General features: G+C 36.1%; 1 protein-coding gene across 1 annotated transcript; it reads left to right on the forward strand.

Annotated features, from left to right (window-relative positions):
• Nucleotides 1-2,069: 2,069 nt before the first annotated feature.
• LOC113230354 (trafficking protein particle complex subunit 8) lies at nucleotides 2,070-26,752 on the forward strand. Its single transcript, XM_026464250.1, has 18 exons — nucleotides 2,070-2,291; nucleotides 2,750-2,911; nucleotides 3,648-3,936; nucleotides 4,911-5,055; nucleotides 5,789-5,867; nucleotides 7,773-7,870; nucleotides 7,944-8,132; nucleotides 10,666-10,766; nucleotides 12,195-12,443; nucleotides 12,872-13,154; nucleotides 15,363-15,548; nucleotides 18,114-18,414; nucleotides 19,927-20,215; nucleotides 22,405-22,540; nucleotides 22,721-22,928; nucleotides 23,132-23,349; nucleotides 23,919-24,706; nucleotides 26,194-26,752. Exons 1-18 carry the CDS (start codon nucleotides 2,135-2,137, stop codon nucleotides 26,444-26,446), a joined length of 4,131 nt encoding a protein of 1,376 aa, XP_026320035.1. The 5' UTR covers nucleotides 2,070-2,134; the 3' UTR covers nucleotides 26,447-26,752.

Consider the following 26,752-nt stretch of genomic DNA (forward strand, 5'->3'; position numbering starts at 1 on the left):
CTGTATATCTATAACTAATAAAATTAGATATTAATGCAAACGAAAAAGGCAAATGAATGATATTATATTGTACAGATAGCATTTCATTTGGGCAGCAATTATCCATATGTTGGATTCAATCATATTTTAATTCTTTTTTTTTTATTATACTAAGCGAACTTCTGAATAGTTCTTAGTTTATGGCAGCTAAAATTATTTTTCCATATTTTATGTGAGATGAATAGGGAACACAAGGTACATTTTGGGACCTTTTTTGAATTAGCTTGCAGGTCAACTTCGGTCTTTCTCGTATTCATCGTAAAGCTTCTCTCAAGCCTGCGTAATAATTTTCTCACTCGTAATTATTAAATATTTATCTAAACAAAAAGTTACATAATATCAATATACGCATATTGATATTTAAAAAAAGTAATTCTAATCATATTCGTAATAGGGGTAATAGAATTTATTTGTACATAATCACAAGCATACGAGTTAATACTAATGAAAATTAAATCTTATATTTGAGGAAATAAGACACCAGTTTATAGTGCAGTATGTAAGTGTGAATGCTTAAATTTTATACGGCTCTAGAGAACGTTGATTGTATTGATTATTTTTGTTTAGATAAATATTGTTTTTATTTTTATTTGTAAATACATATATACAGTATAATAGATGAATTTACGGCTAGATAAACTAAAAGATGTCCCGGGCTGACATAAAGAAATAAAACGACATGGGGAATTCTTAAATCAGCCTGTAGACTTTATTAAGGAGTCTGTTTTAAGGCCTTGATACAAAACACTTTCTATTCAAATAACGTAAAAAATGTACAAAATTTCTTCTATGAGGTTTAATTATGAGATACTAGATTGCGCATAGCCATTTCACTACCTTCGACATTTTCTAACAGAACAAAGTTTAGCATTAGGCTTAGGTATGATTACCTCCAGACATCTCTGATAGAAGATCATTTGGAACAATCAGTATTATGCATCAGAAAGTGTTTGAACTTATATTTTAATTATTAGTTCTTATTTTTCGATTCCATGGATCAAAATTATTTTTAATTGATTTTAATTTTAGGAGAATAAAGTAGGTAATTATTTTGTATGTAAAATTAGTGCTGCATTTATGATATTTTCAAAGCAAAATTTTATTATTTTTCGATTGGTTGGTTAGGTATGTCAGAATTTTGTAAAATGAATTTTTCATTAAATATTATTGATATAAATAAAAATGTAATTATTTGTTTATTTTCCCGTTCAGCTATCAATCCTGGAAGATGACAATAAAATTTACTATTTACTTGTACCTACAAAGCTCGTTAAATTTCATGAACCAGGGACAGGACACCATCAGGGAAATCGAGAATCGGTGTTAAAATATAGCGACTGCACTACACATTTAGATCAGTATTATAATGACCGAAATTAACTATAATATTAAAGTTATTAATAATAGAGCTTATATGAATTAAGAGTTGGCGCCACTATTTATTTGTTAATTTTGAGTTTTATTTCCATAGATGTAACCCATTGTATATACCTAAATAATAATATATTGATGCACGTAGGATATAAATTCACCAAGTACTCAATTTAACTCAAAACAACACGTGTATTAACAAAAAATTATAATCCTCATAACATTTAAAAAAATTGCTGCTTAACTTTTTCTCTGGATGAGTTGATCTACTCTGTATTCTCTACTTTTTCGTTGGACGATAGATCGTTGTATGAGAAGTTGAGAAAAATAAACATTAATTATAAAAAACAATTTTATATATTTATTAGTGACTTACCTCCAACAGTCACGACGACGCGACGATGTATCAATTTGTGGATTTTAATTATCATACACATTAATGAGTGGTAACGTAAATGTATAAAATAATTATTGTTTCGTAGTGTTTTTTAGGGATTTTATGGCTTGGGCTAATATCGGCTACTTTACATACATAAATTGACGAATTAACTTCACAAAAGTCTGGCAACACTGGTTCTGTCATTGCAATTGGAATTCTATTACATTAATTTCATATTTTTGCGTCTAAAAAATAAATAAGTTTTCAAGGTTCACTCAAAATGAGATTGAATAAACTTTAATGAAGAACCACTGTGTTAATTCGTTAACGAGAATTTTGTGAAATATGGCGAGAGCAGGGAAGACTGCACAAGAGTTCATTCAGTGCTCATTTTCACCCATTGTAGCCGTATTGTGCAGTCAAAAAGTAGATAATGTGGTGGCTAAGAACAATTTATCTTTCACGGAACTATTGCAACCATTTGCATGCATGGATTGGGAAGGTAAGATGTCTAAAATACACTTCGTGAGTGTAATAGCTGTAGATCGAATCCTCACAAATTAACTGCTTTCTTATAAAAACTTAGCATAAAGGTGGCTCTCCACCGGCGGGGAGAGACGAGAATTGTAATCTCGCCGGCCTATTTCCACCAAAAATTGCCATTAATAACTCGTGCCAGCTCGCTCTGTGATAGTGAATAGTGGAGATTCAGTGCTGTTCAGTTCATCTAGTGATAAATATGCGGCTGAAGTAACATATCCATAAACATGAGCTTATCTATGAAACAGTTGTCCTCTGGTTGGTGATACAGAATATGGAGGCATCTGGTCTAATTGTTGTTCATTATGTGATTAATGAAATTGTTATTTTTTTATTGTAGTATCATTTCATAATGATTATATGTATATTACACTAATGTCTATAAATATTTGCAGTTTATTTTGGTGTATCTTCTTGCAGGTCAGTTCCGTGAGCCAGGTGGAAGTATATGTTCTGTTAAAAACTGGAAATTGGTCATAAGAGATGTGACCTGGAAACCATTACAGCCTACTGAAGCAAGGAGGCAGTTAAATAATGCAGTTTTGCATAATTACAATGAGAAGACTGTTGTTGTTGAAATCGGTAAATACACACAAGGGTATAAAGTTGAAATATTTATTTAAAAAATCATGAGAATATTATTTCCTTTTTGTTCTTACTTACCATTTGAGATAAGGCAAGCTACTATAACATTTTATATGTATTTACCTCATCATATATGTCATAACAGACCTAAGTTTAAAGACATTATAATTATAATATTATAATATATACTGTGTGATTTTTTTCAAGAGGGACTGTATAGGGAAATCTGATATCATCACAGATACATAAAAGCTGTAAGGAACCATTAAGTCTTTTTTTGTTAAAACAAATTAGAAGTAGTCATTTTTTGGTCAAGCGTGCATTGACTTTAAAAATCAATAATATTGAATTTTGGATTGACTCAGTTTCTTGTAAGAATGGCTTCGTTGTATGGGAGGAAAAAAAGTCAGGAGAGCAGAAGTATTTAATAAAATGTTTTTTCATACAAAAAACGAATAATTCATTTTTATAAAAATTGACTATGTGAAATTTGTTTTCACAAAAAGCAATTTCTCTATAGTACTTATGGTTTTGGATTTCCCCATACTGGCCCATTTAAAAATATCACTTTTAAAGGTTAGTTGGAAGAAATCTCTTTATGGGATAAGCTCGCCTTTGTACACAAATATTTAAATTGTTTCTGAAAATTTGTAAGTTACTTACAATAAAGTGTTTAAATAAATAAATCACACTGAGAACTATCATAATAATTATATTGTTGTCAATATTACAGATGGCCGTAAATTTGATATACCACAATCAACACCATGGTTTGATGCATGGAGGGAAGCATACTTAGATGTCCAGTTCCCATCAGACCATGAGTTTACTAAACATTTCCTTTCCTGCATCATAGTTGGCACAACTCATGATGACAATATAATTGATACATACAATAGTCTGAACCAGCAGTATGCTCAATTGCAGAATGTAACACCACCTAAACTACCCAAGTGGTTCAATAATGAAATATTGAAATCTTATCTTTTGCTGCATGATGTTTCTTCTGTTACCAAGGAAAAGTATGTATGATTTTTTATTTTATTTAATTAAAAGTCATGTCCTACTGTTTAAAATAGGGTTTCCTCTATGAATCTCCCCTTAGAAACCTGTAACTAAACTATCATTTGATTTAATGGTTAGCTGTATTAAAACATGAAGCCAAAACATGCACATTGTTAAAATCGTGTGCGGCTCTTTGAATATGCGGGAAGTCATTATCCCACAATAGGGCTACCAATGTGCCCCAGTCAAAAGCGTTAAAGTCAATTGGGCTTTGTAATGCCATAATAAATTATTATTTCACCTCACTAGCTCACAAAGGCTTTCTTTCTCATTAGAAACCTGCGCGCAAACGCGTTTTTTGCACGCTAGCGTGGAGAAGGTTTTCGAAATTCGAACTTGACGATGGACTGTGGTGCACGTAACTTTTTGTTTCGATGAAATAAAAAAAGATAACGCCATGTCCAACTACGCGATTTGTCGTACGTTACTTATTTATGTAATATAAATCCGTTTCTATATTTTATTCTTATTGTTGTTGACATGAAATTGACAATGATGACTAATTGTGTTTATTAAATTATTTTAATTCGTTGAAGAATTAAATTAATTTCAATAATCACACAAAATTAAAATACAAGAAAAAATAAAAATTGATGAGGTGAAAATTAAGAACGCATCTGAAGATAAACAATTTCTTTTAAATAAATAAATTATGTTTTATAGTTCAACTTTTTTCTTTCATCTACGATTTTCCTCGCTATAGTGAGGAGAAAAGTTGAGTGTTTTGCTCGGCCGCAAAGTTGTTTTGCGTCTCGTAGCTTGAAATCCTCGCTACGCTCAGAAATCTAGTTTTGTACCACTCGTTTCGTGGTTGAGTATGAAACTATGTTGTATTAGTTCTTGCTTTTATATACTATAATAATAGTAATTATCATACCCATCACTTACATAATTGAACTTAAAGGAAATAAGAGATATGGTTTTATTTCAGGGCTGATGCAGCCTTTGAAACACTGAAACAGACTTTTGGCGCATCAAACTGTTTCATGCTGAGCATCAACTCCAAAACTACAGTTGATTCTTGCTTGCCTTCTGATTATTGGACTCCATTTATTAAAAGAGCTTCTGACACGATTGTAAGTAAGTTTTCAACATATATTCTGCTCAAATAATTAATTAGTGTCTATGTCAATATACCTGAATATGGAATATACAGGGTTATTGGTAATATGCTAACAACCTTGTTTAAAAATATTAGTAACATCATAAACTGCAACTTTTGGTTCATAACTTTTTACTGCCTCTGTGGCCGAACGGTTACCATGCCGAACTGCCACGCAGAGGTCCCAGGTTCGATTCCCGGGCCGGGAGAAATAGTTGTATGGCCTACAATTATTTCTCTCGTGAGTTTGGGTGTAATTTGTGGTTGTCTATATGTGTGTCCATGGCACCCGCGACACAGGGTTTCCCTAGTGCGGGGCTATGCGTTATTTATTTATTTTACAAAACATATGCATCTGACTGGTATTTACTTTTTCTTTTGTTATTGGACAGAGTTATCACCGTTTAGAGCTATCTTTTTAAACATTTTTATTTTTGTACGTAAGAAAAATCTGATGAATTATTAAAGTAATGGAACAAATGTTCATGATAAATTTTACGAATAACTTTGCATCATAAATAAAATGGATGTTCATTCATTATTTGCGGATACCGAATTGTGTCTGTTTTATGGTTTTTTTTTGTGATTGTTCATGTAGCTGCAAAAAACTGTATGAATTCATTAAAGGGACGTCATATTATTTCTTAGGGTGGTACAAAATTTTGTGTTGTTTCTTGTTTTCAAATTTTTGTCTGTTCTATTTTCAGACTGATATATCATCATCTCTCACCAGCACACCCCTTGAGCCACAAAACACATTCCCTCCTGCAAATGTTTGTGGTCCAGGTAAAAAACTATTTTAAGGATAGAATGTTTTCTATGAGGTGTTTCAGAAATAATGGGTTTTTCAATAAGAACTTTGTTTTGTAAATCAAAATAAAACAATAAATTTAGATGACAATGATTCAAATTTTTATTGTATTAATAAAAGTAAGGTTTGGCAATTATTAATGAAAAATGATATCTGATAAATGTCCACCACGACCACAGTTACAGATGTCGATTCTTTCCATAAAGTTTTTAATCACTTTTTGAGAAAATGGTGGGTCTATTTGGTTAATCACTTCAAAAATTGTGAGTTTTAGGGCTGCAATCAATTCGATTGGCTCCGTATAGACTCTGTCTTTAACATAACCCCATAAAAAATAATCCAGCGGTGTTAAATCATATGATCGAGCTGGCTACTTAACGGCTGAATTTCGTGAAATTATTGGGAAATTTGGTTTGCAATAAATTAATTCATTGTTTCGGTGGCAATGTGACTTGTGCAGTTGGCATTGGGCCGTTTTTTTTCGAAAATTCGGCTGGAAATGCGGTAACGGTGAATGGATCACGCTATCGCGAGATGTTAACAACACAATTTTGGCCTAGCATTGATGACATGGATATCACTGACATGTGGTTTCAACAAGACAATGCTACATGTCACACAGCCAATGAGACGATCAATTTATTGCAAACCAAATTTGCTGATCGCGTAATTTCCCGAAATTCAGCTGTTAAATGGCCAGCCAGATCGTGTGATTTAACACCACTGGATTATTTTTTGTGGGGCTATCTTAAGGACAGAGTCTATACGGAGCCAATCGAATCGACTACAGCCTTAAAACTCAAAATCCGTGATGTGATAGCCGAAATAGACCCGACATTTTGCCAAAAAGTGATTAAAAATTTTGATGAAAGAATCGACTTCTGTCAGCGTGGTCGTGGTGGACATTTGCCAGATATCATTTTTCATTCATAATTGCCGAACTTTTCTCTTTGTAATACAATAAAAATTTGAATCATCTTCATCTAAATTTTTTGTTTTATTTTGTTTTAGAAAACAAAGTTCTTGTTGAAAGACCCTTTATATAAAAAATACTGTTGGTTTCCAACAGTATTTTTTTATCCTGGTTACATGGACATGATCATGAACACTCAAGAGTGGATTTTTTCTAAGTTTTCGACCTTTGTATTAATAGTAATTGTAACAAACTAGTAGAGTCATTTCACAAAAATTAATTGAATATCATGGTGGTGAAACATTCTGACATTCTATAAAAATTTAATTTTTATGTAATTAACGGGAGTAACAAAAATTACTTCTCACCTACGTAAAAAAAATTACTTTCATAAATATTTTTCATTTTATAATTTGAGATAATAAAGAACTTGTTAAAATATCATGTTTTGGCTGCCTAAATGCTTAGCTTTTAAGTATGGAAACCTACTTTTGAAACAGTCTCGAGCCTCATTTTCCCCGGGAATTTCAAAATTGCACCAAGTTTCGTATTTTCCGCGGGAATTTCGAAATCGCACCGAGTTTCGTATTTTCCCCGGGAATTTAAAAATCGCACCGAGTTTCGTATTTTCCCCGGGAATTTCAAAATCGCACCGAGATTCGTATTTTCGCCGAGACGCGGAAAAGCAGCTAGACTGAAAGCCTTTAATGTATGTACAGCGCTAAGACCACGTCAAGTTTAACATTTAAGATTTGAATTCAGCCTTATGCTGCTATAATAGCAATAATAAGTCGGTTTATTTTCTCTCCTTGAAGCACTATACATAAAAAACAAAAAGAAAGAATTATATTGTGGGAGACTGGCGCCTAAACTAGACGTATTTCAGGTCTATGCCATTAGAATGTCCAGAGTATCAAGCTTGGAATGCTAGAACTGTATAATGTTGAATTCCTTATTTTCTGTATAGGAGCAGATCCAAACACATTGTCCGTGTCAATAAATCCAGAGACGATTCATCCATTGACAGCTGATAATGATATATATGATAATGCTAACAGTTTACAGGTAATTTGAATTGTAATAAACATCATCATCAATATTTATATACTGAGGTTTTATTTTCTTTTTCTATTTCCAGACGCATTCTTTCTCTGGCAGCTCTGAAAGCGTAAGCGTATCAGGCAAAGCTTTGGATTTCTTAACCGAAATCCATGGAGCAGCATTAAATGCTAGTGATATTGAAGAAATAAAAAGATTTATGCAAGAATATGCTTCTAAAGCTTTGTTACCACATGTGGAAAAACTAATCGCCCAGCTTTCTGAAGGCGTAAGTCATTGTTTAAATAGAAATAGATATAAAATAGATATTAATGATATGTACATTTAAAGACGATATTAATTATAGACTACTCGCTATTGACACCTCTATTGATCATAAACGTTATTGCTAAAGCACATCATATATCCATCATTCTTTTCGTGATATATCCATACCGATAAGCCGATCGTCTTCACCTACTTGGAATGGACCTGTCGTCTAATCTGAACTTCGGCACATACCGACTCACCCGGAGAACAGAGTCCGATGTGATTATACAGCGAAAAGACGATAAATACATAATTTCGTAATTCAACTTAAGGCCTATCTAAAGAAGAAATTCAGAATTTTTATATGTTATTTCGTCGTTATTTCGTAAAATCGAACAACGGTCGATCTGTTATCCACAGCGAAGAACAACGATAGAAGTGTACAGTGTCCTGAGAATAAGCAGTGTTGCACATAGGTCTTTGTTCTACGGATGAGTCGTACATTTAATCTGTGGTCAAAAATGCAGCCTGGAAGCTTGGCATCCTTTCCAAGGTGAGGCGTTACTTCACACCGAGACAGTTGCTTCAGCTGTACCAAGCACAAGCCCGGTCGTGTATGGAGTACTGCTGCCACTTATGGGACGGCTCTGCTAAATACCAACTGGCACCTTATATTCAATAGACAAGTGTGCTAAGAGGCTTATAGGTGACTCGAAATTAGTAGAGGCGAAACTGCAGAGCCTTGAACACCGCCGTAAACTTGCCAGCTTATTGGCATTCTACAGGATACATCACGGAGAGTGTGCGATGGAATTGCATAATTTGATTCCGCCTTCCTCTTTCCGGGGGACTAGACGTGGGCTGGGGTTCCACCATATGTTGTGGATATACCCCGGATTAGCACAAAGCGTTTCGCTTCCCCATTTGTATGGGGAGCGCCTAGGGCACTCCCTGCCTTCAGACTAGTTCCCCGAACGCTATAACTTGGACCTTTTCAAGACGAGAGTGAATAGGCGTTATTTAGGTGTGCATACTACATCGTCGGCCTCATCGTCACTTTCCATCAGGTGAGATGGAGGTCAAATGCGCACTTATTTTTTATAAAAAAAAAACATAAAAACAATTATTATTACATTGTAAACTAGACCTGGATCGATCGAACACATATGATGACCCGGGTAGATCTTGACCCATGCGTAATGTGATCGGGTTAAATGATTCGATTATCGATTCTTTAACGGGTCACTCGTCACTCACGATACTTCCATATTGCGTTTTTAAGTGTCAAATGATACAATTAGCTTTTATTCTTTCTTGCTAATAGGTAATGTATAAAATTTTTAAATGCATCATTGATAAACCACACTTAGGACACTAAGGGTCGTATTCTAGAACTCTACTCAATGCTCAAGTTAGGATTTGAGTATGGTTTAAAGCACTTGATATCATACTCAAGTCCCTGCCATCAGGGTCGTATTTCCAGTGCTTGTGTTGCCAGTGCAATCCTGACTTGAGCATTGAATAGAGTTCTAGAATACGACCCTAAGGGTCGTAATCCAGAACTCTACTCAATACTCAAGTCAGGACATGAGTATTGCAGTGAGCCCTGAAAATTATACTCAAGTCCTTGCCATTAGGGTCGTATTTCCAGTGCTTCAAATCATACTCAAGTCTGCTCAAATCCTGACTTGAGCGTTGAGTAGAGTTCTGGAATACGACCCTAAGGTTTCTTTCTAGAAAGTAACTCCTACAAAACAAAAATACAACAGAAAACTCGTGAGCATTGAAAATTACTAATTTATAATTCGTTAATATTAGCTAGAGCACTCATGAATAATCACAACACATTGAAAAACTAATTAAACTTACCATGTAATGGACACAACGCTACAGAGCAATTAGGATGAATGATTGATTGACTCATTGGCCAGTCGATTGAATTTTTGGTTCGATCGAACATTCGTTCGACCCAAACAAATAGAGTGAGAAGGCGAACCGGGTGTGGGTGGGGACTTCACGTAAGAGTGAACGAAACAACAATAATGTTGTCAGTTCCAGACAGTGTTATGTGAATTGTTGAAAAATCTCTAAAATTATATGCAGAAACTAAAATGATTGGGTTATTTACAGGCCGGGTTGTTGTGTCACAGGTCCTTGATACGATCGACACACGTCTATTGTAAATATTTTATATCACTAGTTTCAAATTTTTTACCACCACGGTATGATTTTTTCCATTTTTCTCCACGGGTTGATGGGACAACGGCATTTGGCAGCTTTAAGACATGTTTTTTCTTATAGCTTTTAACCATAGAGTGTGGAACTATTCCGAAATATTTTTGGTAATAAGGAAAATTCACCCCGTGCATGGCAAGAAATCTGTAACTATAAATAATTTAGTAAAAAACACGAGATTTAGAATCTGTATTTTATGTTAATATAAAGTATACTAAATAAATAAAGTCGATGCTATTGCGTAGTAACATTCGCCGAACTGCATACGTGATAAATGTAATGTTACAAAAAGGAACATGTAATCATTTTGTTTGTAGGTGGCCACGAAGAAAGGCGTCAGTAGATCCCTCATATCAGCTACTAAGAGATGGTTTAACACAGGCAAAACTGGAAATACTACAGTCAACAACACTGTTATGTATGTAGCCATAATAATTATTTAATAAAAAAAATGAAATAAATTATTGATATCGATCAATTTTTTCCGTATACAAATCGTTGTATACGGAAAAAACAGACACTAATCCGCCGTACAGGGTGTAAGTTTCATTGGCACTGAAGGTTACCTAAAAACAAATGAACGCTCACTTTAAATTAGATGGTTTGATCATAGAGTGACCCTTGTTTTGTTATAAATTATAATAATCGTAATAATAAAACATTTGCCATGGAACTATCACGTAATGGAACGACGGCATAAACAAGTTGCCTCTGTACCATCAATGGAAATGTCTGAGGGTACTACGGTAAAAAAAGGAAATTAATAAACGTTAGACAACATCACACACGTTGCTCCGATCCCAAAGTAAGTAACTAAAGCACTCGTTTTATGGAAATCAGACACAAGGACGTTACCACAAACACCTAGAGTAACAATTTAATAAATAACAGTACAAAAATTTGTACATTGACCCGGCCGGGAATCGAACCCGGGACCACAGAGATGGCGATACCAAGAAAACCGGTGTGCAAGCCACTCGAACACGGAAGTCCAGTTATGCTACTTTTTATACATATATGTATACGTAAATCAAATCTGTTATTAAGAGATGGATTAACACAGGCAAAACTGGAAATACTACAGTCCACAACAATGTTATATAATATATGTATGTAGCCCATTGACTTACAAATAAATGGACGACGGGTCTAATACAAAAACTACGAAAAAAATGTCCCAAGTAAACCTATTCGAAATTTAAATTGTTATGTCATCGCAGTATCGCGCTGTCCGTAGAACAAATGAAGACTAAAGCGGAGTGTCGCGCTCTGTATACGATTTTAGCGCCTTACAAGTGCGGACACTTTTTAGCGCGGACCCGACGTCCATATAATTGTAAGTCAATGATGTAGCCTTAATAAATTATAAAATAGGTAGAAAGGGGACGTAATGTGTTTGTCACTTTCGGTCATGTTATTGCTTCCATAAGGTTGACTCTTTCTATTTCAGTACTGAAATAATGTGTCTTTAAACTTAAACAATCTTTATTTCTTATGTAAGGAAAGTATACTTAAAACAAAAAAAACTTGAAAGTACTTTTTTTTCGGGACGAACAAGTCGTGTGCCTGATGGTGAGCTACACGCCTGTCTAAAACAGTTGCAGTGCCGCTCAGAGCTTTAAATCACAAGGACTGCCACTGCGCCTGTGACGCATAAGTTGACAAATCCCATGTGCCTGTAATTTCACCAACACCCTTACCCTCCATAACCGGAACACAGTAATGCTGATATTACTGTTAGGCAGCAGAAATAGGTAAGGTGACAGTACTTCCTTGGATGAATTCTTCCTCAAAGAGCTCTACTGCTACTAAATTTCTTTACGTTACCATGTCTTCTATTTTGTAGTTATTCAAGCGACTGTCCGGAACTACAGCTGCGTCGCCTCGGCGACCTCTGGTTCATGTGCGGTCAATGGCTCCGGGCTTTTGACACTTACCACACTGCAAAGCGAGAGTTCTACGCGGACAGCGCTTGGTTGTGCTACGCGGGCGCACTTGAGATGGCAGCTATTAGTGCATTCATGGCCGGTGAAGCTACTCGTAAGACACACGGTTACATGGAAGAAAGTATCGTCACTTATTTGAATACTTGCAGGTTAGTATATGAAAAAGTTTCGTTGACATAGCGTGTATTTAGCAGATTGAGCAATGCAGATAGAATTAGTAAAACAGTGTAGGAAGAACAATTTTGAACTTATTTCTCTTTTCTTTGGAATACTGTATAAAATCTTAGATGCCTGGCGTTGTAAAATCATGCGGGTTTCTTGATAGTTCCTTCCTCGAACTTGCAAGATGTGGAATGACATGCGCTATGACATGGGATTCTTCAAAAAGCGTCTTTACAGGGCTCTCAAAGGTTTGCAACGCATAGGCTGTTCATCTGATGTTGCAAATGTTCATGGGTGACAATGACCACCTTACCACTTAATGGGATTAAGTGGCTCGTCTGCTCGTTTGCCTCTTTCTTTACATAAAAAAAATTACAAGATTAATTGTGCTGCATATTTATATTTCTTGTTTTAGAATGGTACAATACGCCGTACGAGCCACATTACTCTCGGTGCTTTGTTTAAAAAGCTCAGGGTTACATGGAGAGGCAGCCAAACAACTAATTCGCATGACATCTGAAGACAGTGACTTGAGAAGTGCTATGTTACTGGAACAGGCTGCCTTATGTTTCCTCTCCGGCCCTGGACATAAGGCTATGTGTCGAAAGTACGCATTTCACATGGTGCTGGCTGGTCATAGATTCTCGAAAGCCGGTCAAAAGAAACATGCATACAGATGTTACAAACAGGCTTACGAGGTACATATTTTAGATTGTTTAGCCCTGTGTGTGTATGCGTGTGTATTTCGCGAACATCAAATTTTGCGAAGAAACATTGTATAAATAAATAATAAAAATAAATAACGCACGTACTCATAACCCCGTAATAGGGAAACCCTGTGTCGCGGGTGCCATGGACACACACATAGACAACGACAAATCACACCCAAAGTCACGAGAGAAATAAATGTAGACTAAATAAATATTTCTCCGATCGAATCGAACCCGGGCCTTCTGCGTACCAGACCAGCATATAGGCAGTTGTGCAAGTGTACTTTAACTTATACAGTGTGTTGATTTCCAATCTCGCCATATCTAAGAAATTAATAATAGAAATAATGCTAAATCATCTAAAAATATGAAGAAAAATGTTCTGTTCAATATTCTGGCTAATTGTAGGTAAAGTTTTGTAAAATTGTGCCCAAGTGTATTCACCGCAGAGGACAGTGACCCCGCCACTTGCTTCAGTGAGGGATACGTAATCTTTCTCGATCGCTTATTTACCTATTTTTTAAATTATGTTTATGTACTAGTATTGTTATAGTTTACAAATTATTTACATTAGTTAGAAAAGTTGACTGAAAAAAGATTTTTTGTAACTTAGATTTGGTACTTACCAACTTTAAGTTACATGAAAGTATTGCTAGAAGTACCTAGCTCCACAGCTGGTGATAGATATACTAGATAGAGAGACAGTTGGGTTTCGCTTCAACTTAGCACATTTTTCACAACATCATGCCATAAGAACGCACTTGATGGTAATGCAGGGTCTGGTGAACCTGGTAGCGGTTTTTTTTGTACTAACTCTTGTTTACATATCAAACCATGTTGCATTTCGTGAGAAACTAGAACGTATGCGTGATGTCAGCGGAACGTACACACAATACGCAAGATCGACTGATGATCTACCAATCACCCGCTCGATACGATACTCCCCCCTGTCCCTACCCGTACCCTACCACCAAATAGATCTAAAATGCATATTTTCTGCGCATAGGTTATTGTTCAAATGGTTGCCGGTACCTGTGGCACGTGTAGTGCAAGTCAATGACCTTTGGGTCAAGCATGGTTACCGCAATTAAATAAAAAAATGAGAATTTAGGATTATTTTTTTCGATTTATTTTTTTAGTGATTTGGGTTCAGTTTCGGATTTATAATGACCTCTGTAAATATGGCGAGAATGTAAATCAACACATTGTATACTGGTTATATTTAGATTTATTTGCAGAACATTATGAATACTCGCTTTTGTGACGATATAAAAAGATTTTTGACAGTTACGAAGTTATGATAAAACAAACATAACATCTTTTTTTTATTTTAGAGAAAAAATATTAGGTAATTTCTAAACACTTACGTTTTTGTTTGTGTTAAATTTTATTGACAGTTACGAAGTGGTATCTTTTGTATTGTTCTTTATTTTGATTTTGAAAATAGATGCTGCCCAAGGGAGGCCTTTGCCCAGAAAATGGGTTTATAAAAACAAAATCGAAGGCCTTCAATTTGTTATAACATTATCGAAGATTAGATTAAAATTATATTATATCAAAACATACTTTTTTTCAACTAAATCGCGAATCTGTTTAAATCTATGTAATCCGGATTCGCTGCGAAATCCGTTTTCGAAATCCGGATTTCAAATATTATACAGATGCATTCCCTAATTATAATGTGTATTGGGCGTTTACGTCATCCCAGGAAATATAGAGTCTGACTTAGAATAATAACGCATAGGAACCTACTCCGCACACGATAAGTGAGGCAAATTGAAGCGCGCCCAAAGGGCCTACACGAGCGGGCGGGCCTTCAGTGCTCAAGGTCAACTTGCACCGCGAACAGCTCAAGAATTTTAGCTAAAAATGACGAAATGTGCGATAAATGAGTGTAAAAATACGTCAGACAAACATAAAATAGATACTAACATCACATTCCACAAGGAAGTAACGCGTTTCAACTTGTATTTTTATATAAATATTCACTAAAACCGAAAATTAACCTACTACTAAAACTAGCCTACATGAATTTGATTTTTGCCTCACTTGTGACAGTTCGTTTGATATGAAACTATCATTCTATGCGTTATTATTCTAAGGAGTCTGAATCACTTCACATATTATGTACATGTTAACGTACACCGCTTTAGGAGATTAAAGTTATAGATTGGCTATATGCTCAACTGTGGCTAGGTGTACGCCGAGAGCGGTTGGCGACTAGCAACTGACCACGTGCAGTTCGCACTAGGCCGGCTGGCAGGCGCGCTGCGGTTAGCACGCGAGGCCGTGTGCTGGCTGCGCGCGCCACTGGCGCCTCACTCGCTGCAGCCCGCGCCGCAGCAGACCGCCTTCCTGCACGAGTACATGCTCGCGCACCAGGTACAGAGGCCCTTGAATTACCACATGCAGTTTAGGGCACAGAATAATAAATACAGTAGAAGTGGTTAGTTACTAGTCTGAGTTAGTGGTTAGTCTGACGCGTGCCAACTATAGGTCTCGAAAGACTTACCTGAGCTCAGTCCGCCATTTTCACTTTGTATAGTATGGTTGTCCTTCTTTCGTACAAATTTTCTAAGATCCTAGAAAAATGCCTTATTGTGATGTTTTGGAGTGCAAAAATGGTAGCCACTCCAAATATATTTCTCGTGGCGGTATTTCATAACATCGGAAAGTCCTATTTTAATACATTTCAAATTTTCTGTTTATCGAAATATTTATTGTTACAAGAAACAAAAGTAAAGCTTATGCAATATGCTACGCTTCTTGTTTGGAGAACTAAATTAATAAACTCCAATTCGTCGTAGTTCAGCATTTAACCGCTAGATGACAGAATGTTGCAATTTCAATATAATATCAAAACGTCGTAACTTGTAATAATAGATATTGATGGTATTGAACTTTCAAAGATATGCCAACGAGGTAAAGTTTAAATTATATTAACAATCCAGAATTTGCTGTCTTTCTAAATTTGAAACTACGACCAATATCAAGATTTTGTAATGTTTCAAATTAAGAATGTTCGCCAAAACTCATTTGGCGGCATCAGTTCTGATAGTAATCGAGGCTTAAGGCCAGGGTTGCCAATTCCCCAAATTGCGGGGAAATTCAACTAGATTGGGGATTTTGTGGAGATTGGTGATATGTGGGGAAATGTGGGGATTATAACATTTTATGATTTTGTTTAATTTATCGATTGCTTGCATCTATCGATGCATCGCTAGTTTGATCGTTATTGTTAGAAACATTGTGATGAACTATATCAATGTGTTTTTCAATATCGCACATCCCTCGCATTGTTAACAAGCAGCTTAAACAGAATTATTATCAGATCGTTTTGGTTCTGAATTGTAAAATGGGAAATATTGAAGTGCATATCAGAAAACTCAATACATATAAAATTATGTTCATAATTCAAATAACTTGCACATCTAAAAAAATATTTCACTACAAATGGAACAACTGTCTAACAAAACTAGTATCAAAAATAATTTAAAAACATGTATCAAAACTAGACCTCTGCTAATTTCTCAGTGTACAACGAAAGTGTTCATTTATTTTCAAAAATATGGTTTACATAACAAAAATACTTGAACAAAAGCGAAATCAGCTATTGATAAACAAAGCCGAGCAGTTGGTATTTCCACACCACAACTTACCACTCGGCACTCGTCAACTTTAAATATTAAATATAGGTTGAAACTGAATTTACTCATTGATTATTTCTACATTAACCATAGTGTCACCAAATGTGCAACAAAATAATTAAGTTACTTAATTTTGTAAAGCAAAGAAAAAGATTTTTTTAAACGTTTGATTAATGTAAATATTGTGTATTATATTCATTAAAATAAATAAACGGTTTTAGGTCATCTAATTTTATAATTTGCATTACATTTTACTTTCTGTTTACATTCACAGCAAACGTAATAGATGGTTACATTTTGAGTTTCTTAATTCTTTATTATAATTATTTTTAAGAGATGTTTTTGTAATAAATAATGAAAACTCGAGATGTGGGGAATTTGTGGGGAATATGAACTTTATTCTCCCCAAATTTGGAGATTGTAACCGTGATTTTTGGAGATTTTGAACGCTGCTTAAGGCGCTTCCATTATTTTTTTCTTCCGTGGAAGGCAGAGCACATTTAGTTGATCAATCTATATTTTATGCTATTTCAACATAAATACGGTATAAATTTCATTGCTCTGAGTCCGACCTCGGAGTATCACATCTCGTTTCTCTCTGAGGTATTGAAGAGCACGCTAGAGGATACCGTGGCGGGAGGCATCGGTTTTGCGACGGGAATTCACCTGTATGCGCCGGAGTCCTATTTGATTCTTTTTTTGCGCTTAGTGGTAAGCGACACGCCTGCCCATAACAGTTGCAGTGCCCCTCAGAGTTTTGAATCGCAAAGGTTTGCGAGGCAATGTATTATTCCCGTCAACCTGAGACATAAGTTGACAAGTCCCATGTGCCTGTAATTTCACAAGAATTTCTGCTTGACTGCGCCAGAATTAAATCCGAACGACTGGTGTCATGTCGGTGGATGCCGCGATATTCCAGTGAACCCTGTGGTACGCTGGCGGATCGTCAGGGTATCCCTCATCAGTTTGCGCTGGCGGGCATGAGATCCTCTTCGATACTCTCCCCTGCCGTCCGTTGCTTTGCGCTGACCCTTACGGTTTCTTTTATTTCTACGTTTTAACGAGAACGTCTTATGGCGTGTATATAAGACCAACACGAAAATTTGTGTAGAAACTTTAGTAGTAATTTTAATTACTATTATTACGAAGAATATATAGGTCTAAGAAGAACGCTCGTTTTATTGTAAAGTTTAAATTAATTTCTATTTCTAAGAAAACATAGCGTCATTATTATAATATTGTATAAAACAGTACTAAACTGATAAAATTATAGAAATAATTAAAATTTTGTTATTTACAGCAATGGTTAGAAGGCGCAGAGGACTACAAAGATCGGCTACCCGCATTACCATTACCCTTGTTAGAAACCGAAGCTACCACAGTACTTTGCATTGGTCCCGCGCCTCTATCGTCTCCAAGCCGCGTTCCAGCCACGTCGCTTAGCCTTAACGACGAAGCGCGACCGCATGAAGATCAGTACTGGCATAAGTTGGAAGAAATGCTCTTACAAGTCGCACAAGGCAGCGTTCCCATGATATTTAAACCAACAATCGATTTGTATACGGAAAAAACTGATACTAACCCAATTGTTCCACAGGGTGGTAAGTTTTTGATTGAAACTGAAGTTGACCTAAAACAACTGAAAGCTCACTTTAAAGAAAAAAATTAAAATTATAAAGTTTTGAGGACTTAAAATAAATGGTTTGACCGTATTACGCGGAGTGACCCTCGTCTTGCTATTCTAGTTGTTTATAAATAACTACTTTTGTATCATAGTATAATAAGACAAGAATGGTAACTCTACATAAACGTAGCAGCGTAGCTTGTATGTGTACATGCCCGCCTCACGCTGTGTACGTACACACACATTTGCATAATCTCGCGGTGCACTCACGTTGCATGGCGCGGAGCATCGAGTATATAACCAGAAACAGACACGAAATGTCATTTAATTTGTTTGAAAACTATTCTGCTATATCATTACTGTGACAACTGCGCTCCGATTGGCTAGCCCGAGTTCGAAACAATTGACGGGTGTCGTCAACTGTTTCACTTCAAATCGACCAGTTAACTTGAGCTTTGCTATAATGGACGAAAATTGCAAAATTACATATTTAATATTTAATTACCGATGAAATGTGATTCCGTTTGTTTTGTAACTAAATGTTTAGCTGTTTTTCCCACACCACCGATTAGAACAACATGGCATTGTTAGAGATATTATCTTTATTACAATATATACAGAATATTTTTTGGAATATACGGAGACGTACACACAGGTCAGTAGTTGGCCTGTCTATATTTCAGTGCAAACGAGAGTTGATATTTATAAGAGCTGTATCGCTAATGTGTTTTCTTTTGTTTGTAGTTTTTTTTTGTTTAATTTATATAAAGTTTATTTAAATTTTAATTGTGTTTAATTTCGTCTCTTTTTCTGGTTATATACTCGATGGCGCGGAGAATGAAAATGAATGCGGTTGCGCCGCGGAGATTCTCCCCCGGGAGTACTTCCATTCATTCGCCTGACTGGCGTGTTATATTGACTAGATAACCAAACAATACCGATTATTATTTTGGGCAATTCATTTTAATGTGAATATTTGACCTATTATTTCTTTTTCAAAAATGGGGTCTGAATACCAAGTAGAAAAAATTTGGCTACTGATAAAAAAGTCGCTCTGTAAAATTGAAGCGGTCGCTAGGTGTTTAAAAATAACATCAAATACTTTGTGGTGGTTTGAAGGAGATTGTCTCAAATTCAGAATAGTTCAGCGTTTTATTTTTCTATTTCTTAAACATACGCCGTAATCAAGGTACCTATCCGCGATAGTGGTATAAAAATATCAATATGTATGTACTTACCTACTGCATTTAACCAATGTTATTTCAATATAACACTAGAATGCTGTGATGACTACCTTATTTTTTTCAAATTATGTAACAACCTGTAGGTCCAACTGAAATAATAAAGGTTACAACCCTACGCTCCGAACGAAGCGTATGCATAAAACAGACGGGAGTTGCCCTACTTGCTCTTATTATACTATGTTCATACTTATATCCCGTTGTATAATTAGAAATATCTTACTGTATGCATAATATTTCTGTTTCAGAACCTATACAAGTATCGATAACGTTACGAAATCCCCTAAAGATTTCTCTAGTCCTAAAAGATGTAGAGTTGCTATGGAAATTTGTGTCTAGTGCAGACGATCCTGAAGCTCCAAAAGAGATTCTAAATAATGAACCAACGGTCGCTACTGGGAATGTTCTAGATACTAATGTTATTTATGGACAGAAGATCAAATCTGTTCTATTGGAAGGGGACTGTAAAAAAGTGGTTACTTTCTCGTTGACTCCGTTACGTGTTGGGCAGTTGTGCGTGCACGCATTGGCGTACAAGTAAGTGCTTTATTCATTGATAACTATACAGGGTTGTGACGATGCGACCTGCTCCATCGTCATCACCCTTTACTCTCTTTCTTCGCCACCTAGTTTTGAAATTTCGAATCGTTCTTAACTTCCTTTTCTTCGCCACTCTTACTTTCTCTCTCTCTTTTTCTTCTTTCCGTCGCCACTCTACTAAATTTCCGAAGCGAGCACACGTACTTGCCTTCATATAAAATTCTGACCAATTATACCATTGAAAATCATGTAACCCTTCATGTATCTCTTCTAGAGATAAGCTCACCTTTGTATATGTCCTTTATAACTTGTGTTTCATGTATCTTTTCTTTGTGCAATAAAGAGTTATTATTATAACCTAACTACTTATAAAACATCAATATTTGTACGAATACGGGCCCTTTTGGGGTAAGTTTGCTTTCGTTAAATGTTAATCCGTTGTAAGGATGTGTTTTATACCATTGTACCTGTTTTTATATCGTTGTTTTATTTTGTTACAGCTTTTAAGCTTTTACTTTACCTGTTCTTTTCCCCTCCTGTACCTTCTCTTCTATTAAATTACGCGAGGCCCGCGTGATCGGTTATTTGTAAAATACTAACAGCCTCACAGGACCACATTACTAACATCATAAACAACAACTTTTGTTTCATGACTTTTAATTATTCATAGAGTTTTACTTTCACACAAAAATAAAAATATTGAAATAGATTGCTCTAAACGATGACACTAAGTCAGCGCGGTAACATAAGAAAGCACTAGTGTAAAAATACCAGTCCGATGCAAAACGCAGGAGTAGAGGTCGTCGGGGAAGACTCTTGCACGTTTAAATTTACTATCGGATACTGATCTAAAATGTGTCAGACAGTACAACAAAAATTTAAAAAGTTTATTTTTGGTAAATTTATTATGTTGTGAAAAGTAATGGAATAAAATTTGTTGTTTATGATGTAAGTAACACAGCCCTGCGATGTTATTAGTTTTATAAATAACCCTGTATACGGAAAGTTATAAAGCTTTCCTTTGTCCTTTTCTTGCTGATGATGTCTTCAGCACGTAGTCTCTTATAATTTTCGGATTAAATGGTGCAAATAATGCGTGGTTACCTTTCAACTTTCTTGATTAGCCATGTTCATGTATGTAACTATCGGCCCTATTATGATGTAAATTAATTGTGCGACATACTTTTCTATCAGACCAGCCTTTAATTGATGAAGATAAATTTATTTCATTATAATTTAATCTAAATACACGTATAACAAATGTAAAGTACCATAAACAATAAAAAAGGAACCTTAATTATTATTGTGCAATAGCTATGCAACTAAATATTTAATTTATATATTATGCCTAAAATAACTAAATGGGTACCTATATTTTAGACATATTGTTTGTGCATACTTTCTTTTCTTTCTTTCTTTACTTTTCTTTATATTAGTGCTTAATAATAGAATAGTTTTATTTCTTTAATAATAAATTTGCGTATCAATTCTTCTAATATACATCTTGTAACTTTAGTTTACTTTGTTAGATTTACTGTCATTGTCATAAACTTTCTGTACAAACGGCTTATTATGCATCTAAATGAGCAATAAACATTGTACAAACTCACCAATTGTAGTGCCGACCAGTGTACTCCTAGCAGACTTAAGTAGCAGTAGAGCTCCTTGTGAAAGAGTTCGTCCACGGAAGTACTGCCACCATACCTATTTCTGCTGCCCAGCTGTAATATGAGCATTACTGCGTTTCGATTTTGCAGGGTAAGAATGCAGGTTAGATTATAGGCACGTGGCACTTGTCAACTTATGTTTTAAGGTGACGGATGCAGCGGCAGTGCCCCTCAGATCTTTGTGATTTAAAGTTTGGAGTGGCAACGCAGTTGTTATGGTGGCGTGTCGCTTACTACCAGGCGTACGACTTGTTCGTCCCATCACTTGGTGTCATAGAAACAAAGACTCCTGACATCTCACCTTCAGAATATATCACGCCAGAACTGCCGGCCTAGTTCCCTTCTTTTGAACATCATAATAGATTAAATTTGTTAATGCTGATATTACAAAACTCATACTAAACCGCGATTTAATTCGCGACAGTAACACAATTCTTTATGTGTTCCTGGTTGATATTCTGGCACGGATTTTATTGTGAGGACGACCGATTTTCACATAATATTGCGACAATTTTGCAGGTTGTTCAACGTCGGGGAAAGGGACAACGAAACTGGAAACGTAATGATATCAGGAAAGTTAGACCTCCTGTCTGGCGTTAACAACGCGGACAAACGATTGCAAATATCAGTTATATCACATGCTCCGTGTTTACAGGTAATAAAGAATCATTACATAACGTTTCGACTAGCAATTTTGAACTTTTGAATACAAATAACCTCTCACGTTTTAAAATATGTTCTCACATTTTAAAATATCATCTCACGTTTTAAAACAACCTCTCACGGTTTATTTAGTTTGATGTTTGCTACGAATTTGAAATTTTATTACTCTTAGATGACATTTTCTGAGACCGACCCCGAGGTACTAAGTGGCGAAATGCGAACAATCGACGTCGAGTTCCGCAATGTAGGCCCAATCGACATGAGAAACGTGTACGTCGCAGTGTCGCACCCCGACTGCGTCAGTCTTGTCACCGATCAGGCGCCTGATGACTTTAAAGCCTTATACGAGGAGAAATTTCGGGAACCGCTCACTTACGCCGGTAAGATATTTGTTATACTACCGTTTCTTTTGTAAACAGACTTCACGGAGAGGAAATAAGGATACAATTGAGAGACTTCTTAGATAAGTTTATCAGACGCTTAAGAAAACTGTGATCTTGGCATAGCGATCTCATGGTGTTGAGTTAATATGCGCGGTACAACTTATAAAGGTATGTCGAGATCTGATGAGGGTGGGTTGCAGATGAGCGTGCGGGCCGCGCGGTTGCCTGGCGAACACTAGCCGCCCGCCACGCGGTAATGGCGGCGACGGCTGTGCCCAGCGGCGGACATGCTCGCGCGCAACTACTGTTGCGCCCGCGCCTGTTCGCGCCACGTCTCTGCCTTCTTGTCTACTACGAGACGGGTGCCCCCGCGCGACCATACCGACTTCTTCGCCACGTCTTCCACTTCAAAGTTACGGTGAGTTAATTATGTTGCTAAGATACAACCGCCTGAGCTGGGAAAATATTTGTATGGTCTACATTTATTTCTTTCTTTCTAGTTTGGATGTAATTTGTGGTTGTCTATGTGTGTGTCCATGGCACCCGCGCCACAGGGTTTCCCTAGTGCGGGGCTATGAGTGTGTACGTTATTATTATTATATCAATGGACGTAAACGTAATGTAAAACGTAAACGTTTGTTTGCTGACTTCTAGCACTGATTGAGTTTTATATCTCATTATTTCTGTCCGTCAAAAAACGTAAAAAACCATAATATGACTAACAAAATTCTTTTTTTTCGTGGTGTAATGATTGTACTTATTGATAGCAAGTTCGAATAAACACAAAGAAAAAGTCCTTCGATCTGAGTGCATATGAACCAGCGTTTGTTGTCTCAACGTGACAACCGCTCTGCCTACTCAGTTGTCAATAATAATAACAAAGTAGTGGAGTATTTTTATATAAAAAATAATATCATAATAAACTTAGTTTTGTTTGAAGAAAATTTAGTTGTGGTGTGAAAGGTTTATTGAATTATTACATTCCAGGAAGCTGTTGAGGTCTCGATTACACCGAGAAGAAGTCTTCGTACTGTCGAAAATATTACAAGAGAAAACTTAAACTTGGCTGTGGAAATTAAGAACGTTTTCAACGATACAGATGAGGATGTCTCAATTGAAATCTTGGAAGCGTCCTTGCTCAGCAGACAGTGGCAACTTACGGATCTCACTGCAGCCAGGAATAAAGATGATCATCTGATGTCGCACGAAAGGCTACATCTAATATTTAAAGGTTTGCGAATTTTGGAAACATTACCCGAGGGCAAAATTGACTATTCACGGTTGAAAGTATCAAGTAGCCCTGCAGCAAATGATGATATTAATGTTACACCTTATTCCAAATTTATAGTGGAGTACAAGTCTTCACTAACCGACCTTCCAGAACCGCTAGCGAAGGATAAGAAGAATAGCGGTTTGATTCAATCGATGTTTGTGCTGAGATGGAAAGCACACTATAAATCAAAAGGGAAAACTACAATCGGTCAACATTGCCTTTGGTTGAATTGCTTTAATAAAGTAGAATCGCGAGAGAGACATCATATGCCCATAGATATACCTACTTTGCAATTAGAAGACTACGACAGCAAAGTAGAGTTGAACGAAACGAAGAAGAAAAATAAAGATAACGTGATCACGTTTAGATTAGAACACTCGAACAACATTATACATAATTTCAATCAAAGAAAGTTGTGCCTGGTACCTATTACGATAAATATCGTAAATTGCAACGGAGTTCCTGTGCAAGTGTTTATCGACATGACGAAGCAACAAAACAGGTAAAGTGGTAATGGATTCATTTTTATTTCATGAACACTTAATTCACTTTCCCTCATTATAAGGTTCTTAGGAATATTTAACAGAAGGTGATCGGATATTTTCCGGCAGCATTAAAGATATTTTAGAAGTTTATAATAGCAACTAATTTAAAGTTTAAAGATTCGCAGCTAAATATTTTCATGGATCAGAATTAAAATATTATTAATGAAGCAAACTCCCATGCTTAATAAATGGAATATATTTTGAAAGGGTATTCACAAAAGATAATAAATATATTGAGATTAGCATAAACAAAGAGAATAATGGAAATGAGAAAGTGAAATGAGGGTAAATGAAATTTTGCAAGTAGTGAAAAATATGAGAACAGGAAACAGAGTAGGTTGTGATGACATCTATAGAAATACTAAAAGCAAATTTGTGAGTTGTAAAAACAAAAGTGTTTTAAATATGTACTGAAGGAAAGGCGTAGTGCCAGCGTATCGGTGCCAAGTCGTGTTTGTACAAAGCCGTTTGATTCAAGTATTGAATCTGTTAACAATTATTGCAGTACTTACGTTACAGTACACGAGGCATACACGGAATTCCTACAAACGTGCATTATAAGTGTGAGGTAGAATGTGTCCCGTTTTCGTGATTGGTCGGACTTGTTCATGAACAATAGATGGCTCAGTGAAATACCAACTAAAGGCTCTTGATTCGGTTGAACGCAGAAGTAGAAGACTTATTTGCGACGATAAGCTCGAGTCTAAACTTCATAGTTTAGACCGTGGTCGCAAAGTTTGTCGCATGTCAGTTTTCTACAGAAAATTGACATGCAATTCGGTGAGCGAGCTTACGAGCTGTACCAGTTCATTCCGCTCTCCCTCTTCTATCGTCTGACGGGATATCATCTTTAATTGGTGATGTTCCTTTCAGACGAACTAAGCACTTTTTGTCATCGTTTAAAGCGTCTGTGTTTCCGAGCATATACGACCCGAATATATTTTAAGGTACGATTGAATAGGCGTCTTCTGCTCGTTCCACCATCTTTGCTCCAGGGCTAGGCAGTGGTCTAAAGTAAGTCTACTTATTAAACAATCATTCCTATAAATGTTAGGTATGACAGAACGAGCATGAAAGTAGGGTAAATGCTGTAGAAGTGAAAGCATTGTGCAGTAAACTCTTAGAGAAAGAAAGAGTGTAATAAGAAATTGTTGTGGTGTAAAAGATTATGTTGTAACTAGGATAAATAGTTTGGTTATATGAAAATGATTGTGGCTAGTAGAATAACGACAAAACATATAGAGCAGACGTAGGGGGACACGTTGCCTTCGACGTAAATAATAGATTGAGGATATCCTTAAAAACGGTCAGGTGGCAAGTGCCAAGAATACATACCCGTATAAAAATGATACGTACAAATGGAGGCCTTTTGCTTCCTGTCCACCCCAGTGAGAAACAGGCTTGTGGGGATTATGTATGTACATAAGATTATTTTTTTTTTCAGAGAATCGTATGGTGTGCTAGGGTGGGCAGGCGCGTTGAATAGTGGCAGTGAAGCAGAAGCAAAAGAGTTAGGTGTGAGCGTATCTTTGGAGAAGTTCGAATCGCGCAAAGTCGAAGTGCGAGCAGTGTGCGCGGCGCCCGGCACTTACCTCGTGGGCTCGGCCTTCGCTGTCTCCATCTGCCAAGAGAACGACCAGCATTCCATGGCACACTGTGTCAACAATACATCTCTTCTCATTGTGCAACAAGCTTAAGTATCTTATGATTATTCAATAAATATGTAGGTATATGTTTGAATTTAATTGTTTTAAACCAGTGAGAAAGCAGAGAACTTACGTTTCTTGCGCATAATTTACGCTCTCCGAAAGGACGGGGCGGGGGAAGAGTTCTATCTCAGTACAGTGTTTTGTGTTGTACAAAGTGGTAAGTTAATTACGTTACACCCGAAGGAAGGTGACTCATTCATTCGAACTATATATTTTGGTCAAGTGTAGTATGCAGTTTCTCGATTTTGGAGGGGTCACTGTAGTAAAAGTGGTTCTTATTGATATAATAGTGGT

This window comes from Hyposmocoma kahamanoa, unplaced genomic scaffold (genome assembly GCF_003589595.1).
Source record: "Hyposmocoma kahamanoa isolate Upper Pololo Valley unplaced genomic scaffold, ASM358959v1 63, whole genome shotgun sequence".
Taxonomy (NCBI): Eukaryota; Metazoa; Arthropoda; class Insecta; order Lepidoptera; family Cosmopterigidae; genus Hyposmocoma; species Hyposmocoma kahamanoa.